The sequence below is a fragment of the Pygocentrus nattereri genome, chromosome 17 (assembly GCF_015220715.1).
Source record: "Pygocentrus nattereri isolate fPygNat1 chromosome 17, fPygNat1.pri, whole genome shotgun sequence".
In the NCBI taxonomy this organism is placed as follows: domain Eukaryota; kingdom Metazoa; phylum Chordata; class Actinopteri; order Characiformes; family Serrasalmidae; genus Pygocentrus; species Pygocentrus nattereri.
The window spans coordinates 5927369-5953360 of record NC_051227.1 but is presented as its reverse complement, the minus strand read 5'-3'; the positions used below and the strand labels follow the sequence as shown (position 1 = coordinate 5953360).

Sequence of the window (25992 nt, the reverse complement as noted above, 5' to 3'; positions counted from 1 at the left end):
TGTTTGTGTGTTGGTGTGTTTTGTTGATGTGTTAGTGTGTTGGTGTGTTGTGTTGGTGTAGTGTGCTGGTGTGTTGATGTGTTAGTGTGTTGGTGTGTTGTGTTGGTGTGTGAGTTGTGGTGTCTTGGTGTGTTAGTGTGTTGATGTGTTAGTGTGTTGGTGTGTTAGTGTGATGATGTGTTAGTGTGTTGATGTGTTATTGTGTTGGTGTGTGAGTTGTGGTGTGTTGGTGTGTTGTTTTGGCGTGTTGGTGTGTTGTGTTAGTGTGTTGGTGTGTTTGTGTGTTGATGTGGTGTGTTGGTGTGTTAGTGTTTTAGTGTTTTAGTGTGTTAGTGTGTTGATGTGGTGTGTCGGTGTGTGAGTTGTGGTGTGTATGTGTGTTTGTGTTGGTGTGCTAGTGTGTTGGTGTGTTAGTGTGTTGATGTGGTGTGTTGGTGTGTGAGTTGTGGTGTGTTGGTGTGTTGGTGTGTTTGTGTGTTGATGTGGTGTGTTGGTGTGTGAGATGTGGTGTGTATGTGTGTTTGTGTTGGTGTGTTAGTGTGTTGGTGTATTGGTGTGTCAGTGTGTTGATGTGGTGTGTTGTTGTGTTTGTGTTGGTGTGGTGATGTGTTAGTGTGTTTATGTGTTAATGTGTTGGTGTGTTAGTGTTTTAGTGTGTTAGTGTGTTGATGTGGTGTGTTGGTGTGTGAGATGTGGTGTGTATGTGTGTTTGTGTTGGTGTGTTGATGTGGTGTGTTGGTGTGTTAGTGTTTTAGTGTGTTAGCGTGTTAGTGTGTTGATGTGTTAGTGTTTTAGTGTGTTAGTGTGTTGATGTGGTGTGTTGGTGTGTGAGTTGTGGTGTGTATGTGTGTTTGTGTTGGTGTGTTAGTGTGTTGGTGTGTTAGTGTGTTGATGTGGTGTGTTGGTGTGTGAGTTGTGGTGTGTTGGTGTGTTTGTGTGTTGATGTGGTGTGTTGGTGTGTGAGATGTGGTGTGTATGTGTGTTTGTGTTGGTGTGTTGGTGTGTTAGTGTGTTGATGTGGTGTGTTTTTGTGTTTGTGTTGGTGTGGTGATGTGTTTGTGTGTTGGTGTGTTTGTGTTGGTGTGGTATGTTGGTGTGTTAGTGTGTTGATGTGGTGTGTTGGTGTTTGAGTTGTGGTGTGTTGGTGTGTTCGTGTGTTATTGTTGCTGTGTTAGTGTGTTGGTGTGTTAGTGTTGCTGTGTTAGTGTGTTGGTGTGGTGTGTTGGTGTGTTAGTGTGTTGGTGTGTTAGTGTGTTGATGGTGTGTGTTGGTGTGTGAGTTGTGGTGTGTTTGTGTTGATGTGTTAGTGTGTTGGTGTGGTGTGTTAGTGTTGGTGTGGTGTGTTGGTGTGTTAGTGTGTTGGTGTGGTGTGTTGGTATGTTTGTGTTGGTGTGGTGTGTTGGTGTGTTAGTGTGTTGGTGTGGTGTGTTGGTGTGGTGTGTTGGTGTGTTAGTGTGTTGGTGTGGTGTGTTGGTATGTTTGTGTTGGTGTGGTGTGTTGGTGTGGTGTGTTGGTATGTTTGTGTTGGTGTGGTGTGTTGGTATTTTTGTGTTGGTGTGTTAGTGTGTTGGTGTGGTGTGTTGGTATGTTTGTGTCGGTGTGGTGTGTTGGTGTATTAGTGTGGTGTGTTGGTGTGTTTGTGTTGGTGTGGTGTGTTGATGTGTTAGTGTGTTAGTGTGTTGGTGTGTTGGTGTGTTAGTGGGTTAGTGTGTTGGTGTGGTGTGTTGTGTTGGTATGTTTGTGTTGGTGTGGTGTGTTGGTGTGTTAGTGTGGTGTGTTGGTGTGTTTGTGTTGGTGTGGTGTGTTGGTGTGTTAGTGTGTTGGTGTGTTGGTGTGTTAGTGTGTGGGTGTGGTGTGTTGGTATGTTTGTGTTGGTGTGGTGTGTTGGTGTGTTAGTGTGGTGTGTTGGTGTGTTTGTGTTGGTGTGGTGTGTTGGTGTGTTAGTGTGTTAGTGTGTTGGTGTGTTGGTGTGTTAGTGGGTTAGTGTGTTGGTGTGGTGTGTTGTGTTGGTATGTTTGTGTTGGTGTGGTGTGTTGGTGTGTTAGTGTGGTGTGTTGGTGTGTTTGTGTTGGTGTGGTGTGTTGATGTGTTAGTGTGTTAGTGTGTTGGTGTGTTGGTGTGTTAGTGGGTTAGTGTGTTGGTGTGGTGTGTTGTGTTGGTATGTTTGTGTTGGTGTGGTGTGTTGGTGTGTTAGTGTGGTGTGTTGGTGTGTTTGTGTTGGTGTGGTGTGTTGGTGTGTTAGTGTGTTGGTGTGTTGGTGTGTTAGTGTGTTGGTGTGGTGTGTTGGTATGTTTGTGTTGGTGTGGTGTGTTGGTGTGTTAGTGTGGTGTGTTGGTGTGTTTGTGTTGGTGTGGTGTGTTGGTGTGTTAGTGTGTTAGTGTGTTGGTGTGTTGGTGTGTTAGTGGGTTAGTGTGTTGGTGTGGTGTGTTGTGTTGGTATGTTTGTGTTGGTGTGGTGTGTTGGTGTGTTAGTGTGGTGTGTTGGTGTGTTTGTGTTGGTGTGGTGTGTTGATGTGTTAGTGTGTTAGTGTGTTGGTGTGTTGGTGTGTTAGTGGGTTAGTGTGTTGGTGTGGTGTGTTGTGTTGGTATGTTTGTGTTGGTGTGGTGTGTTGGTGTGTTAGTGTGGTGTGTTGGTGTGTTTGTGTTGGTGTGGTGTGTTGGTGTGTTAGTGTGGTGTGTTGGTGTGTTTGTGTTGGTGTGGTGTGTTGGTGTGTTAGTGTGTTAGTGTGTTAGTGTGTTGGTGTGTTAGTGTGTTGGTGTGGTGTGTTGGTGTGGTATGTTTGTGTTGATGTGGTGTGTTGGTATGCTTGTGTTAGTGTGTTAATGTGTTGGTGTGGTGTGTTGGTGTGTGAGCTGTGGTGCTTCTCTCATTGTGAATGTACACAGAGAAGTAAACACTGCACTGAGTGAAGGAGGTGAATGGGAGAGAGAGAGAGAGAGAGAGAGAGAGAGAGAGAGAGAGAGAGAGAGAGAGAGAGAGAGAGATGGAATGTCAAACAGGAGAAATGAAAGAAGAAAGATCAAAGAAGATGCTGAGAGTGAGAGAGAGAGAGAGAGAGAGAGAGAAAGGGCGAAAAAAGGACAAAGTAAAGGAGGTAGAGAGAAGAATAGATAGAAAGGTGGAGAGAAAGAAAGCAGCTTGAATAATAGAGGTAGAGAGAGAGAGAGAGAGAGAGAGAGAGAGAGAGAGAGAGAGGTAGAGAGAGACAGTGTTGTGTCAGGCTTCTCTCTGCTCTTCAACACTCACCCTGAAACTAATACCACGTACATCACACGCGAAGAGGAAAAAAGAGTGACAATGAAGAGGTTAGAGGAAAAGAGCCCGAAAGAAGAGGGAGAGAGAGAGAAAAGAAAGAAAAAGAGAAAAGAAGAGAGACAGAGAGAGAAAAAAGAGAAAGAGAAAAGAAGAGAGAGAGAGTTTAGTTTGAGAGTTTTGACATTTTCTTATCTACAAATGCGTCGACTCCCATCATCTTCCCACCGAATCCGCAGTAACCGTGGAGATGGGCCCGCTTAACATGAGTGTGTGTCCCGATTAGGCTCGCTGTGAGTGGAGTGATAGAGAGAAAAGGAGGGATAGAGGGATGAAGGGAAACATGCTGCTGGACACTGAGAGATTCTCTCTCTCACTCATATATTAATGTATCAAACACTGCTCTCTCTACCATTATACATATATAGCAGTTGAGGGGCAGTGTTTATATGCATATATGAGGTCTGTGAAATCTTTTTAAATAATTTAGTTATTTAAAAAGTAAATCATATAATGATTCATTATTAATGAATATTATTAATGCATTTCCTTAGTTTGACCCTTCGGCCCATCTGTAGTAGTGCAGGCTGAAGATACTGACTGTGTATATGTGTTACATATATATATATATATATATATATACACTGCTCAAAAAAATAAAGTGGACACTTAAACAACACAATATAACTCCAAGTAAATCAAACTTCTGTGAAATCAAACTGTCCACTTAGGAACACTGACAATCAATTTCAACACTGCAACACTGACAATCAATCAACAGACAACAGGTGGAAATTATTGGCGATTAGCAAGACACACTCAATAAAGGAGTGGTTCTGCAGGTGGGGACCACAGACCACTTCTCAGTACCTTTCTGCTTTCTGGCTGATGTTTTGGTCACTTTTGAATGTTGGTGGTGCTTTCACACTCGTGGTAGCATGAGACGGACTCTACAACCCACACAAGTGGCTCAGGTAGTGCAGCTCATCCAGGATGGCACATCAATGCGAGCTGTGGCAAGAAGGTCTGTCAGCGTAGTGTCCAGAGGCTGGAGTCGCTACCAGGAGACAGGCCAGTACACCAGGAGACGTGGAGGAGGCCGTAAGAGGGCAACAACCCAGCAGCAGGACCGTTACCTCCGCCTTTGTGCAAGGAGGAACAGGAGGAGCACTGCCAGAGCCCTGCAAATTGACCTCCAGCAGGCCACAAATGTGCATGTGTCTGCACAAACGGTTAGAAACTCTCCATCTCCAGAGTCTGGAGATGCCGTGGAGAGTGATCTGCTGCCTGCAACATCCTTCAGCATGACCGGTTTTGCAGTGGGTCAGTAATGGTGTGGGGTGGCATTTCTTTGGAGGGCTGCGCAGCCTGACTGCCATTAGGTACCGAGATGAGATCCTCAGACCCCTTGTGAGACCATATGCTGGTGCGGCTGGCCCTGGGTTCCTCCTAATGCAGGACAGTGCTAGACCTCATGTGGCTGGAGTGTGTCAGCAGCTCCTGCAAGATGAAGGCATTGAAGCTATGGACTGGCCCGCCCGTTCCCCAGACCTGAATCCGATTGAGCACATCTGGGACATCATGTCTCGCTCCATCCACCAATGCCACGTTGCACCACAGACTGTCCAGGAGTGCTGCTTTAGTCCAGGTCTGGGAGGAGATCCCTCAGGAGACCATCCGCCACCTCATCAGGAGCATGCCTAGGCATTGTAGGGAGGTCATACAGGCACGTGGAGGCCACACACAATACTGAGCCTCATTTTGACTTGTTTTAAGGACATTACATCAAAGTTGGATCAGCCTGTCGTGTGGTTTTCCACTTTAATTTTGTGTGTGACTCCAAATCCAGGCCTCCATTGGTTAATCAATTTGATTTCCATTGATGATTTTTGTGTGATTTTGTTGTCAGCACATTCAACTTTGTAGAGAATAAAGTATTCAATGAGAATATTTCATTCATTCAGATCTAGGATGTGTTATTTGAGTGTTCCCTTTATTTTTTTGAGCAGTGTATATAGTATAAACACATGTTCAAAGTAATGTGTTTCAACAGAAAGAATTGTTTGTTTAGAGTCAGAATTTAGCAAATAACACAAATGTGTAGTTTTTATTCATTTCAAAAAACACTAACATTATAATAAATATGAATAACATTAACACAGTATGCAGTGCTTTAACACACATACAGTTATGAGCCGACACCTGATCAGTACCTCATCCATCCATCCATCCATCCATCCATCATCTTCCGCTTCTCCGGGGTTTGGGTCGCGGGGGCAGCATCCTGGAGAACGATCCTCCTTTTCCCGAGCCACTTCCAATAGCTCTCCAAGGGGGATTCCGAGGCGCTCCCAGGCCAGCTGGGCAATATAGTCACGCCAGCGTGTCCTGGGTCTTCCCTGGGACTTGCCTGTGACACCTCACGTGGGAGGCGTCCAGGAGGCATCCTAACCAGATGCCCGAACCACCTCAACTGGCTGCTCTCCACGTAAAGAAGCAGAAACTCATTTCGGCCGCTTGTATTCGCGATCTTCTTCTTTCGGTCATTACCCAAAGCTCATGACCATAGGTGAGGGTGGGAACGTAGATCGACCAGTAAATCAAGAGCTTTGCCTTGTGGCTCAGCCAAGACAGCCCCACAACATCCAGAGCCTTGAGGAACTCGGGACGGATCTCATCCACCCCTGGAGCCTTGCCACCAAGGAGCTTTTTAACTACCTTAATGACTTCGGCCTCAGTAATGGACGAGCCTATTCCCGTGTCTCCAGACTCTGCCTCCTCACTGGAGAACGTGTCGGTCGGATTGAGAAGGTCCTCAAAGTATTCCTTCCACCGCCCAATGACGTCTTCAGTCGAAGTCAACAGCACACCATCTCCACTATATACAGTGCTAGTGCCACACTGCTTTCCCCTTCTGAGTCGCCTGACGGTTTGCCAGAATCTTTTCGGAGCCGACTTAAAGTCACTTTCTAAGGCCTCACCAAACTCATCCCACACCCGGGTTTTTGCCTTGGCGATGACTGAAGCCACAGATCGCTTGGCCTGTCGATACCTGTCAGCTGCCTCTGGTGTCCCACAGGCCAACCATGCCCGATAGGACTCCTTCTTCAGCTTGACGGTGTCTCTCATCTGGGGTGTCCACCACCGGGTTCGAGGATTACCGCCCCGACAGGCACCAACTACCTTGCGGCCACAGCTACAGTCAGCCGCTTCAACAATGGAGGAGCGGAACATGGCCCATTCTGAGTCAATGTCCCCCACCTCCTCCGATATCTGGTCAAAGTTCTGATGGAGGTGTGAGTTGAAGATCAGTCTGACAGGTTCTTCTGCCAGATGTTCCCAGCAAATCCTCACTATACGTTTGGGTTTGCCTGGTCTGACCGGCATCTTCCCCCACCACCTGATCCAACTCACCACCAGGTGGTGATCAGTTGACAGCTCAGCTCCTCTCTTTACCCGAGTGTCCAAAACACATGGCCGCAAGACCGATGACACGACTACAAAGTCAATCATTGAACTGCGGCCTAGGGTGTCCTGGTGCCATGTGCACTTATGGATATCCTTGTGTTCAAACATGGTGTTCGTGATGGACAAACTGTGGTTTGCACAGAAGTCCAAAAACTGAACACCACTCGGGTTCATATCAGAGAGGCCATTCCTCCCAGTCACACCCCTCCAGGTCACACACTGTCATTGCGCTAGTGAGCATTGTCCCGCCAGAAGGACAATAGAGTCTCCAGGAGGAGCACTTTCAAGCGTCCTTCCCAAGGACTCTAAGAAGGCTGGGTACTCTGAACTGCTGTTCGGTGCATAAGCACAGACAGCAGTCAGGACCCGTTCCCTGATCAGTACCTCGTTACGTTCAATCAGACGTCGCGTAAATCTGTGTGAATCTGTCTAGAGGAATAACCTGGAACCAAACCTTGTTCTTCAAACTAGCTCAACTACATTTCACAAAAGTAGAAACTCTCTAACGTATTGTATGTTATGTGAGGATGTCCTTATTTGGTGAGTATTTCTGGGGACCTTAGCTGTAATATTCAGTCTAAAAAACATACAATAAAATTGAATAAGTAATTAAGGTTGTCATTGTTGAATAGAAATCAATAGAATGCTGACAAATCAAACTAAGTCTTAGTATAGGACTGAAAAGACACATGGTCCCACACCATATTTACTAACTTTTACTTAGAAAATCTTGTTTCTCCAAAATGGGAACTTTGCAGGAGAAGGAAAAAACCTACTTTACTTTTAATGGAAGTCAGTGGAACCAGAATTTTTCCAAGTCATTCTGGGCTGTTTCTTTTGGTCCGTCGATTGTGAAATTCGCAGACAATGTAAAGGAGCCTAGACGTTTGCAAATCATGTCAAAAATTGAAAAAGGACAGAAATGGAGATGTGAGTTTTTCTTCCGACACCAGCGATATGTTTGTAAGGAACAAAACCTCGTATCTCCAAAATGGTAACTTTACAGGAGAAGCAAAAAAACACACTTTACTTTTAATGTAAGTAAATGGAACCAGACATTTTCCATGGCATTTTGGGCCGTTTCTTTTGGTCCATTCTTCATAAAATTTATACCCTATGTAAAGTTCAACAGGTATTATAGACTATTTAAATATGTCAAAAACTAATGAATGAAAAAAATGAATGAAAAACAAAAAAGATATGAGAGTTTTGTTCTAAGAGCAGTGACATATATAGTGATGTGTGTCTTCACTGTCCAGAGAAGAGCTTAAAAAATCGTAATTTTAAAGGACAGGAAAAAATCCTCTGCACTTTTTATGTAAGTTAATGTAAGGAGGTTTTATTCCAAGCAGCATATTGATATATATATATATATATATATATATATATATATATATATATATATATATATATATATATTGTGTGTGTGTGTGTGTAATATACTTACTGTAATTAATGTTGTGATTAATTCTGAATGCTATTGCCAGTATATTTTCTCACAAGGTGACTTTCAGTGTCTCATTAACACAGAGTGATGAGTTAGCCTGCGTTCCTCATAAGCACGCTTAGAACACATGATAGATGATAGATTCTTCAAGTGTGTGTGTGTGTGTGTATGAATGTTGTACTTCAAAGTTAACCAGCGGTTCTTCTTGAAGTCTTCTACCTTCAGCTTTATTGGTAAGGAGTCAGATATGTTTACAGTATATATGCATTCTTTAAAAAGATGGTTCTTCAGGGGTTCTTTAGTAAGGAAAATAAAAGAAAAAACTAAAGAAAGCTTTTCTAAACCCACGTACTGAACTCAACTAAATCCGCAAAGTTCAGTCTTAGAAGTTGGTTTAGCGCTTCCTGCTACAGTCCCAAAAACATTTCATGGTGTTGAGGTTCAATAACTCAATGTCTCAAATGATACTGAAATAAAATGTGCCTTTAAAGTGAATCTCAATATCTCAATTGATACTGAATTTAAATTTACATTTAAATCTAATCTCAAAATCGCAATTGTTGCTGACATTGAATTTACCTCTAAGTTCAATCTCAATATCTCAATTTACACTAAATTTAAATGTACATCTAAATTTAATCTCAATGTCTGAATTGATACTGAAATAAAAATTTACATCTAAATTTAATCTCAAAATCTCCATTTTTACTGAAATTACATACATACTTAAATTTATCCTCCAAACCTTAATTAATACTGAAATAATTTTTTTCTTTTCTTAACTTCAATTGATACTGAAACTGAATTTACATCCAAATTTACTGTCAAAATCTCAATTGATACTAAAATTATATTCACATCTGAATTTCACATCAAAATCTGTCTAAACTGAAACTGGAATTAAATTAACATCTAAATTACATATCAAAAGAGTTACAGTGAGGCTAGTGAGCTTTAACTGTTGGACAGCTGTTACTGTTCAATACATGAAAAATAATAATATAAATAGATTTAAAAAGATGACAAATCAAATTAAATCTTAGCATAGGATATTATAATGTGTAGACTTCTCAGGTACTGTACTAAATACCTTACTTACCATGTAATTTAAAAATGAGTCAAATCTACAGACATATTGAAATAAATTCATATAACATTTCAATAAATATATACAAATGCAGTAATATAAATATAGACTATTGAAATATATATCTGCCATTGATCTTTAAAAACATCCACTGTTCACAAGAAAAGGCAGATTCCTGTGTTCTAGTGTTTACCAGAAAAGTATTTTTTGTTGATGTCAGAAATTGTTATTTCAATGTATCACTCATTCATGGATTATTGAACGTTTTAGATATTAAAAATTCATTTGCTGCAACCTTTTTTTTAATTGTTTCTCACTCATAACTTAGAAATCTTGTAAAACTTGTGTGGCAACTGTAGAAAAACATCCACTTCATTTTCAATATTTCTGTTTCTAATTCAGATTTTTTTTATATCTGTTTTCTTCTGTTTTATTTTTATATTTTCATTTATGTTTTTCTCTTCTTTTCTTTTCTTTTACTCTTCGGTTATTTTCTATTCTTTACTATAGTTTTCTATTCCTTTGTCTTCTTTCATTCTCTTTTGTTCTTTTTACTCTTATTATTATTCTCCACTCTCCTCTTTACTCTTCTATTCTTTTTCCTTCTTTCTTTCTTTTCTACTTTTTTTTATCCTTTTCTATTTTTGTCTACACTTATGTTTTTCTATCTTTTCATCTCTTTCCTTTTCTCCTGATCTGATAATAATTCCTGTGAGGGTCTCTGAGGGTCTTATCCAATCAGCCGCCAGGTCAGGGGTCCGAGACTGACAGTGAAGAACCAGGCAGGGTGGCTTGCGGGGCATGTAAGGGCAGGGGTCAGAGGTCAGAGGGTTTAGGGAGTATGGAGGTGGACGCTGTCCCGCAGTGTCACTGCAATCACGCTGATGTGCCGACGTCAGCGAGACACAGTGAAATACAATCAGGAGCTGACAGAGGATGAGACCGAACGAGTGTGTGTGTGTGTGTGTGTGTGTGTGTGTGTGTGTGTGTGTGTGTGTGTGTGTGTGTGTGTGTGTGTCTGATGTAAGGCCAGTGTAATCAACCCACAAACACACACACATACACTCACACACACAGATACACACACACACTGGTGTGCTCCACCTTAGTGGCCAGCAGCTCCACAATACGCTGTGTGTGTTTGCTGAGTGGATGAGGAGAGACGAGCACCGCACTTCACACTGATGATGATTCTGCAAATACACACACACACGCACACACACACACACACACACACACACACACACACACACACACACACACTCATCTATATACATGCTTGTTAATATGTGCACACATGCACAGACACACTGCTCAGTAGGAAGGGAAACAATAATGTCTTGCTCTCATTGGCCAGCTGTTTGCTGTGCTGCCGAAATGAGACACCGCAAATATTCCACAAACAGACAAACATTCCACAAACATTCCACACTGCAAATGCAAACATTGAAATCATTCCACACTGCAAAAAAAATACATTCCACACTGCAGTTACTTTCATTCCCCCACTGCAAATGTAAACATTCCACACCTGCAAATGTTTCACACCTGCAAATACTTCCATTCCATAAAACGTTCCACAGTCCAAATGAATACATTCCACACTACAAATACTGGCATTCAACAGCGCAAATATTTTCATTCTATAGTGCAAATACAAACATTCCAAAGCTGCAAATACAAGCTTTTCACACTGTAAATTTAAATGTTTTATACCTGCAAATACTTCCATTTTGCACTGCAAATGTGAGCATTCCACATTCCAAATATTTTCATTTCATACTGCAAATGAATACATTCCACAGTGCCAATGAAAACATTCCACACTGCAAGTGCAGACATTCCACACTGTAAGTGCAGACATTCCACACTGCAAGTGCAGACATTCCACACTGTAAGTGCAGACATTCCACACTGCAAGTGCAGACATTCCACACTGCAAGTGCAGACATTCCACACTGCAAGTGCAGACATTCCACACTGTAAGTGCAGACATTCCACACTGCAAGTGCAGACATTCCACACTGCAAGTGCAGACATTCCACATTGTAAATTGACACATTTGACACTGCAAATGAAAACATTCCACAGTGCAAATGAATACATTCCACAGTGTAAATAGAAGTTTCATACTGCAAATACAAACATTCTACTATGTAAATGCTTCATACTGCAAATATTCAACAAATGCAAGCCTTCTACACCACAAAACATTCCATACAGCAAACATTTTAAACTACACATATTCCACATTATAAATGCTCCACTTTGAAAACATTCTACAAAACATCTCCATGTTGTTTGATGTGGGAGACGTCTGGATACAAAATGAGAATTTATTAATAGTATTCATAGTTAATGAAGAGCGGGTTTCTTGGACACGGTTAAGAACAGACACTGTAACCTATTATCTTTTTTTTTTTTTTAAACATTTGTTTTCTGAAAGCATATTCAGAGATGGATGAGTGAGTGTAAATTACATTCAGAGGCCGGACGTTTAAACATCCTTTCCCTTTCCCAAAAAGCTCTCGAGTTTGGTGAAGTGGATCAATGCCTGTCAACTCCAGCCTATAAAATCAGAAGATCATTCATATGTAACACAGAGAGGGACGGGAACATAAGAGCTTTCAGAGATGATTTCTGAGAGATAGAGTGTGTGTGTGTGTGTGTGTGTGTGTGTGTGTGTGTGTGTGTGTGTGTGTGTGTACGAGCGTGTGAGAGGAGGAAGAATAGATCTCCTCCAGTGGCTCTCAGTCGCAGTGCTGCGGATTTTTCAGCATTTTGCCTCCTCTAGCACACCTGACTCAGCTCATGAGGGGGTTGACAATTACCTAATCAGTCGAATCAGTTGAATTAAAGCAGGAAAAGCAAAAAAAACATACAGGCAGTGCAGGGAATTCTGGGATACAGATTGTTTTCTCTCAAGGGAGTGAGATGCGATCAATACAAAGTGTGGTTTTCTCCCTGTTTAAATCTGGACCTTGAATCCAGTTTCTGGTCCAATCTCTGGAAGGTCCGACACTGGATGGCCGATCAGTTTAATTAACTAAACAGGATTACAAAATCCAGGACAGTTTGCAAATGCAAACATTCCACACGGCAAATGTTTTTATTCCGCACAGCAAATACTTTCATTCCACACTGCAAATCAGGACATTCCATGGTGCAAATACTTTCATTCCGTACTGCAAATGCAAACATTCCAAACTGCAAATGAAAACATTCCATGGTGCAAATACTTTCATTCCATATGCAAATGAGTACATTCAGCACTGCAAGTATTCTACAGAGGTTCTTGAGACAAACACTAAAAAGAAAACATTTAAGATTATAAAATTTGTTCATAGAATTATTCAAAAGGAAATAAATAAGAAAAGAAAATCTGAAAATTCTTAATCAGTTATTGGAAGAATAAAAATTTATTCTTAAGAATGAAGTTAAGGAAGACGAGGTCATTTAAATCAGGACCATGAATTCCGCTCCTGGATTTTGTAATCACGGTTAGTTAACTAAATCGCTAACGTATGTGATCAGCCTTCTACTGTCGTACCTTCCGGTGAGTACAAAATCCAAAGTCCAGAAAATGGATTCAAGGTCCATTTTGAAATGGACTTTGAATTTTGAAGTTTGAAGAACTCCGGTCCTGGATAGATCACTGACTGTGAATAGCATCCCGGTTCCAGGTGGTTGTTAGGAATGGAAAAGGCGGCAGCAGCAAGAAGACTCTTTGTTGAAAGTGACACATAAAACCTTAAATATATACTGACGTCTTTTACATGCTTCAAACAAAAGAAAATATCTTTTACAAACTTTAAATGTTTGAGTTTCATGTTGAATGGAAAGTGTTAGCTTAGCGCAAATATGCATTTAGAAATTATCTTAAATTAGCAAATATTCCAAACAATATCTGATGATGTGTTTATTGTACAATAAAGGGTTCTCAAGGGTTCTTTAGTAAAGGTGACGGTTCTACATAGACAAATGAGCTCTCGAGGAATCATTGGCATGCTTAAAGGGTTCTCTGCATGGTGGAATGGTTCTTGAGACTGATGGAGAATGTGTTTATGGTTCTATTTAGCACCGAAATGGGTTCTGCTGTTGGTACAAGCTTGATGCTGTAATAACAGAAGCATCCTTTTTGGTGCTATATATAACCATAAACACATTCTCCATCAGTCTCTAGAACCATTTCACCATGCAGAGGACCCTTTAAGCATGCCAATGGTTCTATATAAAACTCATGGTTCTAAGTAAACCATTGCTTTTAATAAGGAACCCTTAAAGAACAATGTTTTCACCTGAAACAGCAGATTATATATTATTTCATTCATTTTACTGCAGGTATAACTCAGAAATAGAAGGAATAATAATAATAATAACAGTGACAGTTATACTTCTCCTTAATGCTGATTCAGGTTGACATAGTCAAAGTTCCTACAATCTATAAATGTTTATGTATCGTATCGGCAGATATGTACATGAAAATTATCGAATATCAGTATCGGCCAATAATTCCTGATAAATCGGTGCATCCTATTTTTTTTCCTTGGCTTGGCTCTAATCCACTCTGAATACACTCAATGTGCTGTGTCTTTTCCAGTAAATGTTAGTGCTGATTTGAGGATCCCGTGGTGGACAGAGAGAGCGTCCAGGACAAGAGTGTCAAGCTCAACCACTCAACAAATCTGTGGGCCACAGAACGGAACTGAATCTTTAGTTAACGTTGTGCTGTAACCCGAAACGGCCACTGTTTGCTCAAAACGAGCAAAAACCTCAACAGTGAAATATCGGCATTTGTAGTAAACCTTGAAATATGACATGAATACTTGATATATTCATAACATAAGTGTCCAGGCCATAAGATTAGGTTTCTTACTTGAACTAGACACCTGGCATCCTCTCTGGCTGCATGTTCATTTAGGCCTAAGCTCAGTTTGCTGACTGCTCAGGTGAGGTTAAGTGTTTACATTGATTTCACTGCAGCTGAAGTGCAGTTAGTGTGTTTGGGGATGTGCCTGGAGTGGAATTAGATAGGATTATGTAGAAGTGAGGTGTAACCGCTGTCCCATAGACTGTTGTTGGGGTAGAAGAGTCGGAGCGCACGTTGCAATGCAGTGCATGCTGGGGACTGTAGTGCAGCACAGTGAGAAACAGGATAATCTTAATAGAATATTAAACACTTTCGCAGGCCAGATGGGACTGTGTGGTGGGCCGGATCTGACCTGTGGGCCTCGTGTTAGACACATGAGGATCTGTGACTGTAAATCTCTGTTGGGGGGGCTGCAGACTGTGTTGAGGGAAAGTCGTCTGTCCGACTGTAGAGAAGAGTGAGCGCAGTCTCAGGTCATTACTGGTTTAATTAGCGCTAATGTTAACTAAGCACTTCCGTCCTTCACCACCATCCCTAATTAATCTGTGTGTGTGTGTGTGTGTGTGTGTGGTTTTGTCATTTAATTGCATGTGTATGTTTTTAAATGCATTTCAAGAAGCTGTTGGACTTTTGGATATTTTAATTCTCAGAGAAAGAGAAAGAGAGAGAGAGAGAAAGAGAGCGAGATGGGAGAAAGAGAGAGAGAGAAAGAGAGCGAGAGAGAGAGAGAAAGAGAGCGAGATGGGAGAGAGAGAGAGAAAGAGAGCGAGATGGGGAGAGAGAGGAGGAGAGGTGGGGAAGAGAGATATTGTTATTGTTGTTGTTGACTTGTTGTCTCAGTGTTATTGTGCTGTGGTTTAATATTATACTATTATACTTACACCAATAAAACTACACTGAAGTGGACAGAGAGAGAGAGAGAGACAGAGAGAGACGGGGAGGGACAGAGAGAGAGAGAGAGAGAGAGACAGCTAATGGAGGGAGAGTGAAAGAGAGAGTAGGGAGAGAAGAAGAGGTGAAAGAGAAATAGAGAGATGGAGGGAAAGTAGAGGAGATGTCTCTATGGGTAAAATAGATCAGTGTTTCTCTCTGATGTCTGGTGTGTGTGTTGTGTGATCAGGTGTGTGTGAGTGTGTGTGTGTTTCTGTATTGTGCGATCAGGTGTGTGTGTGTGTGTGTGTGTATTGTGTGATTAGGTGTGTGTGTTGGTGAATTACGTGATCAGGTGTGTGTGTGTGTGTGTGTTAGTGTATTGTGTGATCAGGTGTGTGTGTGTGTATGTGTATTGTGTGATCAGGTGTATGTGTGTGTATGTGTGTGTATGTGTTGGTGTATTGTGTGATCAGGTGTGTGTGTCTGTGTGTTGGTGTATTGTGTGATCAGGTGTGTGTGTCTGTGTGTTGGTGTATTGTGTGATCAGGTGTGTGTGTGTGTGTGTATGTGTTGGTGAATTGTGTGATCATGTGTGTGTGTATGTGTGGGTGTGTGTGTATGTGTTGGTGTATTGTGTGATCGTGTGTGTGTGTATGTGTGGGTGTGTGTGTATGTGTTGGTGTATTGTGTGATCAGGTGTGTGTGTCAGTGTGTTGGTGTATTGTGTGATTAGGTGTGTGTGTGTGTATGTGTTGGTGAATTGTGTGATCAGGTGTGTGTGTCTGTGTGTTGGTGTGTTGTGTGATCAGGTGTGTGTATCTGTGTGTTGGTGTATTGTGTGATCAGGTGTGTGTGTCTGTGTGTTGGTGTATTGTGTGATCAGGTGTGTGTTGGTGTTGGTGTATTGTGTGATCAGGTGTGTGTGTGTGTGTGTACAGGTGTGGTCTTTATCTGCAGGTTCAGTCAGAGTTCAGTGGTTGTTGATGTTTACGCAGCAGGCTTCTCTGAGTGACAGAGGTGTCAGGAGAAGAGAAGAGATGCAGAAATGAAAACGTAAAGTGAATATTAGATGAATCACGTAGTACGCAAAGAAAACAGAAGGGAAAGTGTTGTAGATGTGACTCAGGGGCTTGTTCACCTGAGAGTGAAGGTAAATTGCATGTGCTGGAGCATTATTTAGTAGTTAAATGGGCCGCAATAAACTGATGCGCTGCCGCTGTGTCACCATGGCGACACACCTGCCCCTCCAGGGGCAGTTTGCTTTCTAAATTGTTTGGGATGTTGTTGTGGCACCTAATGGGCCATTATCCAATCACAGAGGTCTAGACAAAGCAGAGCTTGTCTGATTGGCTGAGTTTTGGCTGGGGGCCATGTGCAACAGCTTCTCTCAACAGTAAAAAATAATATTAAAAAATCTACTCAAATAAATAAATTTCACTAAATTAAGGATTTCAAACAGGAAAAACAAGCAATCCTAACCAATTTAAACTAATCAAAGCTGATCAAAGGGTCTGTTGAATTTTTATGTTCCTTTAATGAACTTCAAATAAAAGTGAAAATTAAATAACATGGATTCACTCAGAGATTGATTGGAAAAATATGGGCTTTTATTTTGACTTTGTACAAAAGCAGCTTCTGTTATTTAACTGGAAAGCTACAAAAAGCTAACGTTAGCCACTATAGGTATACATACTTATGGTGTGTGTGTGTGTGTGTGTGTGTGTGTGTGTGTGTGTGTGTGTGTGTGTCTTATGTTCATAATTTATTTTAGGGGTCTATAATAGATTTACACACTTCATTGTTCCAATACCACATAATTTTCCTCTGTATTGTCCATCTCTACTCAACCTCTGTCTAAAATGCTCTGTTAAAGCTCCTGTGTCTTTAAGCCCCACCTCCCAATGAGCCCAGAACGCTCTGATTGGTCAGCTCATTCACTCTGATTTGATTGGTCAGCCTTCAGAGCAGATCCGCCCCTCCAGGTTCCGCCCCTGTCTTGTAGTCTGCTGACAGACCCTTCTCTCCTGAGCAGCTGTAAATTCCCCTGATGCTGCAGGAGCTTTCAAGAAGGCGGGGCCTGAATTACGAACACAGCCGAGGGACATGGGTGATGGTGGGAGGAGAAGTCGGCACACCCTCACACATCAAAACATTCAGAAAATCCAGAGAAATCTGCATATAGGAAAAGGCCAGAAACCACAACTGAATGCCCGTGACCTTTGACACCTCAGAGGGCACAGCATTAAAAACTGGCATGATAATGTGACTAATGCGATCACATGGGCCCTGGAATACTTGACAGAACATAGTCAGTTAACACTATTCGTCACTGCTTCTACAAGTGCAAGTTAAGACTGCACTGTACAAAGCTGAAGTCACATATGCACAACTTCCAGAAATGCTGCCAACTTCTCTGGGCCCGAGCACATCTGAAATGGACTGATGCTCAGCGTGCTGTGATCTGACGAGTCAACCTTTCAGATTGTTTATAGAAATGCTGGATGTTGTGTTCTCCATGCCATAGAAGTAAAGGACCATCCACATTGTTACCAGCGTAAAGTTCAAAATCCAGCATCTGTGATGGTGTGGGGGGCTATTAGTGAGTAACCTGCACATCTGTGAAAGTACCATTAACACTGAACACATTTTGGAGCAACATATGCTGCCCTCTAGATAACATCTGTTTCAGGAAAGTCCACGCTTCACACGCATATGAACTTGAGTGAGAGCCCATTCTTAATCCATAGGGTGTAATATGATGTCGGCCCACCCTTTGCAGCTATAACAGCTTCAACTCTTCTGGGAAGGCTTTCCACAAGGGTTAGGAGTGTGTTTATGGGAATTTTTGACCGTTCTTCCAGAAACGCATTTGTGAGGTCAGACACTGATGTTGGACGAGAAGGCCTGGCTCGCAGCCTCCGCTCTAATTCATCCCAAAGGTGTTCTATTGGGTTGAGATCAGGACTCTGTGCAGGCCAGTCAAGTTCTTCCACATCAAACTGGCTCATCCATGTCTTTGTGGACCTGCTTTGTGCACTGGTGTGCAGTCATGTTGGAACAGGAAAGGGCCATCTCCAAACTGTTCCTACAAAGTTGGGAGCATTAAACTGTCCAAAATCTCTTGGTACTGAAGCTTTTAGAGTTCCTTTCACTGGAACTAAGGGGCCGAGCCCAACTCCTGAAAAACAAACCCACACCATAATCCCCATCATGGCATCATTATGAATCATCTTGTAACATGCTTTATAATAATGTATCATAAAACCATAATACAGTATATTGTGTCGCAACACATCGTAATGACTTGTATGGTTCTATATAATATAGTATTATATCTTAATCTAGTGTGGTATATTGCAATGCATTGTATCATATTGTATCATACTATGTAATATGGTATTGTTTTATAATATATCTGTGTATTTCAATACGTCATAATATATTGTATTGTATTGTATCATACTGTATAATAGAGTATCATATCGTAATATATCATAGTGTATTGCAACACATCGTAATATATTGTATCATACTGTATAAAGTAGCATCATAATTGAGCATAGTGTATATCAGTGCATTGCACACATCACACCGTGTCATATAATACAGTACCATAATATTGTATTGCAGCATTTTGTAATGTATTGTTGTATCGTCAATATGTTAGTTTGTGGCAGAGCTATTATTTATAATTTATGTTTTATATATATATTTTATTTTTATTTATAAAAGATATACTCTTATAATACTGAATACTATAATGAAGTCAACATGAGAACATTAAAGTACTATCCTAAGGATCAAATTATGAATTTGTGAATTCCCTGGTAAATTACAGTGTAATCTATGCATTTGTGTGTTACATTGTGTTTTAGTATTTGTGTGTCTTGTAGGTAACGTATTTGTGGTGAGCCTGGCGTTTGCGGACCTGCTGGTGGTGTGTTATCCGTACCCGCTGGTCCTCCACGCGATGCTGCATGCGGGCTGGTTGCCGGGGGAGATGGAGTGTAAAGTGAGTGGTTTCCTGATGGGGGCGAGTGTGATCGGCTCCATCTTCAACATCACCGCCATTGCCATCAACCGCTACTGCTTCATCTGCCAGGCCAGCAGGTACAGCACATTTCCCCACACCTTCAGAGTTCAGTCTTAGAAGTTGGTTGATCATTTCCTGAAGTAATCAAACACATTCAGTGGTGTTGAGGTCTGGACTCTGGAGTGGTCACTCCATTGTTCAGCTTCTTTGTTTGATATGTCTCTTTTTCTCAGTGAGGTTCTTCTTGATCAGCTACATGTCCTTTCAGACCCATAACGCTGAGTGGTCTTCTCACAGTGAATAGACAAAAACACCTGTGGATGTTTTTAGATCTGAAGCAGCTTGATTTTCTCCTCTCTCTCAGAGATGAGAGCTTTAGGTGCTGTTTGTCTGATAAGGGGAGTTTTGGGGTCTATCAGGGTCTTCCAGGTGGTTGTTAGGATTAGGGGCTGCATCTATTATTCGGCTAGTCAATTTGTCGACCTTACTGCTTGGCGATGACGCATAAAGCTTGATATTGACTAGTTACTGGTCACATGATTGTGACACTAACAACATGAATGCGCTGGAGAAGACAGCAGGTTGATGAGCCTGAGGTGATTTCAGGGTCTATATCCCAGGTTTCCTGAAGCAATTGAGGACTCTTTGAAAAGGGCACATTATGCTCTACTGACCTGTGGAGTTTTGCTTTGCCACAAATTTTCAAAGTCACTGGTTGCAAAACATTTCCTTCTCCTATGGTTTTATTCATTACACCATCAGTCACTGACTTAAAAAAAATCTGGAGATATGCAGCCCTTAGGAGCCCCATTTTCTCTGAAACTTCAGTTTTGGAAATTCCTTTTTCACTTGGAATGGAACAAGTTACTACCCACCTCTGGTGGTCATGTAATTAAAATTTCTTTAGATTAGAAACTGAACAACAAATCCAGGGTTTAGAGCTGAAGCCAAATCAGTTTTGTTCATTTTTTTTTTGTGCATGTATTCTTTGAAAATGATACTGTATTGGTGGATTGTCTCAGGTATGAAAAAGTATATGGATGCACCGGGACGTCAGTGCTGCTCATCCTGGTCTGGGTTCTGACAGCCATCGCCATACTGCCCAACCTTGCGCTGGGCTCGCTGACCTATGACCCCCGAGTCTACTCCTGCACCTTCAGCCAGACAGCCAGTGCAGGATACACCATCGCTGTGGTGACCGTCCACTTCTTGCTGCCCATTGCTGTGGTCACATTCTGCTACTTGAGGATTTGGGTTCTTGTGCTGCAGGTCTTTAACCTCTTTTTGCATCAGAACTCTTGCATCTATCTTGAACAATTTGTTTCCTAGCTAGCTCCCTCATTTACGAATGTAACTGCAGAGGAAAAGAGGTTTTTGTGTGTTTGACACAGATAAAATCATGGAGTTTTGTTGTTGTTTTTGAGCATATGTCTGTCTTAAATTGCATTACATTGCAGGTGAGGAGGCGAGTCACCAGTGACGTGAGGCCACGCCTTCGGCCCAGTGAGCTGCGGCACTTCCTCACCATGTTTGTCGTCTTTGTGCTTTTCGCCGTCTGTTGGGCACCACTGAATCTGATTGGCCTGGCCGTGGCCGTGGACCCACCAAGGGTGGCGCCAATGGTGCCCGACTGGCTCTTTGTGGTCAGCTACTTCATGGCATACTTCAACTCATGCCTGAACGCCGTGGTCTACGGACTCCTCAACCAGAACTTCCGACGGGAGTACCGTCGCATTTTGCTTTCTCTGTGCAAGCCCCGCCTCTTCCTGCAGGAAACATCCAGGGGTGGCACGGAGCGCAGCAACAAGCAGTCACCTGGGAACAACAACAACGACCAGCCGAAAGCAGAGACGATTTAATGTTCTATAGGTAAGAACAGACCACGCCTTCAATCTGTGGTTGAAGTATGAGGAGTGACAGCAGGGCTGAGGCTAGAAATCCCAGAACCCATAAAGTGACACAGAATAGGTTACAATGGTTTCTATAATCCCAGGCAGGTTCCAGGGCTAGCTCTTGGCCTCTTGAATCATTCCCTCAATGGACCTTTCCAGAGGGATCTTAAAAATAAAGGTGCCAAAGTGGTTCTTTTGAGCAATAGAAGCCAGCTATTGGTTTACTAAAGAATCTTACATATTTGTAAATGGGATATGTGAGTCTGAAGAGCTTTTTTCAAAGATTTTCAAAGGTTCAAAGAACCTTGACGCTAAATATTCTGTACTATTAAATTGTTTTACTAGGGCTGCATGTCCAAGCCAAGAACCATTTAGGAACCTTTATTTTTAAGAGTCTATATGGTAAGAGGAACCTAATGGTGCATCCAGCCACTTCATGGCGTGCTTCAACTTGTACCTGAATGCTGTGGTCTACAGGCTGCTACACCAGGACTTCTGCCGAGAGCTGCATTGTGTCCTGCTTCCCCTGAGCAAGCCCTGCCTCTGCAGGGAACCTTCAAGAGCAGTGAATAAAAAACATTTTAGGAATAACAACGAGGCAGAAACTATTTAATGCAGCGACAGAGTTTCATTCGCGAGTGCCATTTGTGACTTGCAAGCAAGCAATCTACTTTCACTCTGCAATCTCTGGTTGATATATGAAGAATGGTAGCAAGTGGTGGGTAGCCTCAAACCACTCTCAAGAATAAGTATTGTAATATCAGTGAAATCAAAGTAATGGTGGCTACCCAAGACTTCACCGTACAGTTAGAGTTTCACAGTAAATAGTTGTAGGTATTGGAGCCTTAATTATATTTGTGAGCAGACATGGTACTTTCAATCTGTGGTTGAAGTATGAGGAGTGATTCTCAGAGGTGGGTAGGGTAGCCTCAAAGTTTTGTAACCTCAAAAGCACTCACAGTAAGCTAGCATTTGTTTGGCTGCCATATGAATCGAAAAGCCTTCTACACTCCCAAGATCTTAAAGTAGTGGTCACCAGTCCTGTTCTTGGAGATTCATGAAGCATTAACTATAACTCTGATCGAAAATCTCCGAGGTCTTGAAGCAGTGGTCACTTGCTTGCTAGTCTTGCTTTTTGAGATCTACCTTCATGAAGGGTTCGCTTCTAACCCTGATTGAACACAATAGTAATATCGCAAACAGAAACTTGAAAATCTTTTGGAGAACCCTTCAAATGGACAGCTTTTCTATTCAAATGCCAGAGAATTCTCAGTTCAAAGTCATGAATGTGCTAGTAGCTAAGTAGCTAAAAGGAGTGAAAGGAGGAATTCCTTGTTACTTACAAGTGCAAGAAAATCCGTGGTGATCAAATTTGGGTAGAGTAGCCTAAAGATGCGTCCAGATGGTAGTCATCAACTTCAAAATTGCAAACATGGAATAGTGCCAGTTTGGTGTACCATATAACGGAGAATGTACTGGCTGGTAAAATGTTGTAACCTGTAAGCACGGGTTATATGACATATTACAGTTAACAATGAAGTAAATGTTGCTACTAACTACCCACCAGGAAACTACCCACCAGGGCAGGAAAGTTTCATCATAGGATAGAGAAGGGAGAGATGGAAGGTTGTAGGAGAGACTAGAAGTTTCAGCTGAAGAGTTTCTGCCAAATTTCATTAGTTTAATAGCTCCATATAATGCTGATATACTTTTCTGACAGATATACTAGTCAAGAGAGAGTGACTGAGTGATTGAGAGAGAGAGTGAGAGAGTGAGTGTACCAGAGAATGTAACACTTTATTTTGATGGTCCAATGTAGACGCTTTAAAGATTCTCAATTAATCTCAGTTGTCCTTCTACCAAATATCTGTTAAATTTGACTTTTCCCTAAATTGAAACCTAATCTTAGTCCTAAATTTAACCACTGAAAATCTAAACCTGACCTTAATCTCAACCAAAAACCCAAACCTGGTGCTTACCTTAGCCTCAACTAAAACCTAAATCTAATCTTACGTTCAACCCAAAATCTAAACCTAACCTTAAGCTCAACTCACAACCTAATCCTAAAACTGATCTTAACCTCAACCTAAAACCTAAACCTAATCCTAAAACTAACCATAAACCTAACTAAACTTTACTTAAACCTGAACCTAAACCTTACATTAGCCCTTAACCCAAAATCTAAAACTAACTTTAAGTTCAAGCTAAAACCTAAACTTTACTTTCAACAAAACTTAATTCTTTCCCTGATCTTAACCTTCACCCAAAACCTAAGCCTACTCCTAAACCTTAACATTATCCTTAGCCCAAAATCTAAACCTAATCTTAAAAATGACTTTAACCAAAAACCTAACCTAACCTTAACCTAAACCAAAAATTAAAAACTAATCCTAAACCTACCTTAACCAAAAACTAATCCTTTTCCTTAACTTCAACCAAAAATTAAAAATCATTCCTAAACTTAACTAAAACCTGAAACTTACCTTAAGCTCAACCTAAAACCTGAACCTAAACCTTACTTAAAGCTGAACCCAAAACTTAATTCTAAACCTGATCTTAACCTCAACCCAAAATATAAACCTGATCCTAACCTTAACTTCAACCTCAAACCTAAACCTACTTCTAAACCTAACATTAGCCTCAACCCAAAATCTAATTCTAAACATAATGCTAATCACAATAAAAACCTAAACCTAATCTTAAAAATAACTTTAACCAAAAACTTGTTTGGGTTTCAACTCAAAATCTAAAAATAATCCTAAACCTACACGTAAACCTCATCCTAACCATAGCTCTTCCCCAGCCTCATCCTAATCCTTAATTTACAGTGATTTTAAACTTTCATCATTTACACAAATTCAATTGTTCAGTGAATTAGCAGGATGTGTAGCTAGAATTGTTCATGTCGTATATTATTCAAGCTACAAACACAATGTTTATTCAGACTATATTTGGATCGTTGTATAATTTTTAAAAATGTATTGACTCATTTTTAAACTGGGTGGGTGAAGGTTAACACGTGCTTCCTGCGAAACACGTGACGATCTTTTTAAACTGCTGCTAACACATTATCACTCAGAAAACATCCGTTACATCAGCTAACAGACGCCAGATGCTAACTAACATTGTATTAAGTAATCATTACCTGGCTAGCTAATAAGCTTGTTGAGCTAACTGCCTACCAACAAATAAGCAAAGTTGTATAGTGTAGTGGATAACACCTCTGCCTTATATACTGTAGACTGGTGTTCAATCCCCCAATAATATGACCAAACGGTATGTTTTCTGTATTATGATTGGCTGTTCGCTTCAAGTGTTGATGGTTGTGTGAAAGAACTCTAACCCTAACCTTAACCTCAACTATTAATTAGCAAGATTTAGCAGATGGTGTGCTAGCAATTCTGAGGATTTCTAGTCCAGCTACTGGAGACCATCAAAATAAAGTCTGACCAAAGCATCCCACTTAAACAGTCTCCACCTGTTCGCCTTCACTATCTAATTAAAAACAACACCATCCCCATCCTCAACTTTAAAACAGTAGGCACACCCATTAGCGATGCTAATGGCATTTGCCCATCTTTAGAGCAATGTTTCTCCAACACTCGGTAAAACGAGCCATTAACTCGGCGCAAATGCTCTGGTTAATATTCCATAATTGCTCTAGTTTAGTTTTATGACTCTTTTGGTCACTGAAAAAAAAACACAGGACTGAGAAAGCAAGAAATAAAAGGGTTTGTAGAAGCTGGAACAGAGAAACTGGTAGCACTGAAATGCGTTAGGGCTTACCCTCAAACACTCTGATCTCTCAGAGCTGCAGCCGCGCTCACCAAACACGTCCGTCAAAGACACAGTGGATCAGAACGTTCCCGTTTGTTCATTTGTTTTCCGCCCGTGGTCACGACATTCATCGTGTTTCCCATTAAGAGATGTTTTTAAGGTATTTACAGGCCAAATCTATCCCGACAAGAACAGTAAAAAAGGAAAATGTTCTACATTAACTGGCCACTTTATCAGGAACCCCAACCTCATGCTTCCATTCACTGGCCAGTTTTTTAGAAACATCCACCTTGTACTTCCACTTACTGGCCACTTTATTAGAAACACCTACCTTGTACTTCTACTCACTGGCCACATTATTAGAAACACCAACCTTATTATTTCACTTACTGGCCACTTTATTAGAAACATTTGTACTTCCACTCACTGGCCACTTTATTAGAAAACCCCTGTACTTCCACTTACTGGCCACTTTATTAGAAACACCTCGTGCTTCCACTCACTGGAAACTTTATTAGGAACATCTATCTTTTCAGTCCACTGTAGACTCGGCTATTACAGACTGTAGCTGCGTATATCACACATTATTGGTCATTTTCTGATCACAGAACAGCTCCTGTCCAGATGTAATTTGGATTGTGGTCCTTTCTCAGCGCAGCAGCGGTTCTAGAGTTTTTACACACATTAGTGTCACTGCTAGGTTGGCTCTAAAGCATCCAGACCAGAGTGGCTCTGTAGTGGTTCTGACGATGTGGCCACTATTGCGGTCTTGTAGCACTGTTGTTATTGACCTGTTTGGGGTTACAGTAATGACTGACGGTGGCTTTCCCGTTACAGTAATGACTCACCAGTTGCTCTCACTGACACATTAATACTTATCGAGCTCTCGCCTGCACAAGCGAAGAGTTCACACTGTTATAATCTGACACCTGCTGCAACCTCAAACTAGCAGCATTACTGTCATTATGCTATACCGTTTGAATACATGTACCCGGGCCCTTAGCACTAGACCTTGGGTTCAGATCGGCAAGGTCAAGTAATGAAGAAAAAAACAGCTCTATACTACTGCTAATTACTGCTAGCACCCCTGTGGGATTCTGTTAGCATGTTAGCGCTAAGCTACCAGCAAGCAGGTTGTGAAATGGCCATTAGCATATCCAGATATATACACTATATATTACACAGATATAAGAACATTTTAAAGTTACAACTTATCTCTGTTTCAAAACAAAACAGTAAGTTATTTTAGCAATTACACCTTCTTAAGCCTCAATTTAGCAATATTAGTTCTTA

At 41.3% G+C, this 25992-nt stretch overlaps 1 protein-coding gene across 1 annotated transcript in view; it reads left to right on the top strand.

Moving 5' to 3' along the window:
- Positions 1-25004, top strand: part of mtnr1ba (melatonin receptor type 1Ba) — a 28613-nt gene extending 3609 nt beyond the window's left edge. The window contains exons 2-4 of the mRNA XM_017686271.2: positions 18891-19107; positions 20053-20299; positions 20488-25004. Coding sequence (XP_017541760.1) covers positions 18891-19107; positions 20053-20299; positions 20488-20889 — 866 coding nt within the window. The 3' untranslated portion in view covers positions 20890-25004. The remainder of the gene's footprint in view (positions 1-18890; positions 19108-20052; positions 20300-20487) is intronic.
- Positions 25005-25992: the final 988 nt, after the last annotated feature.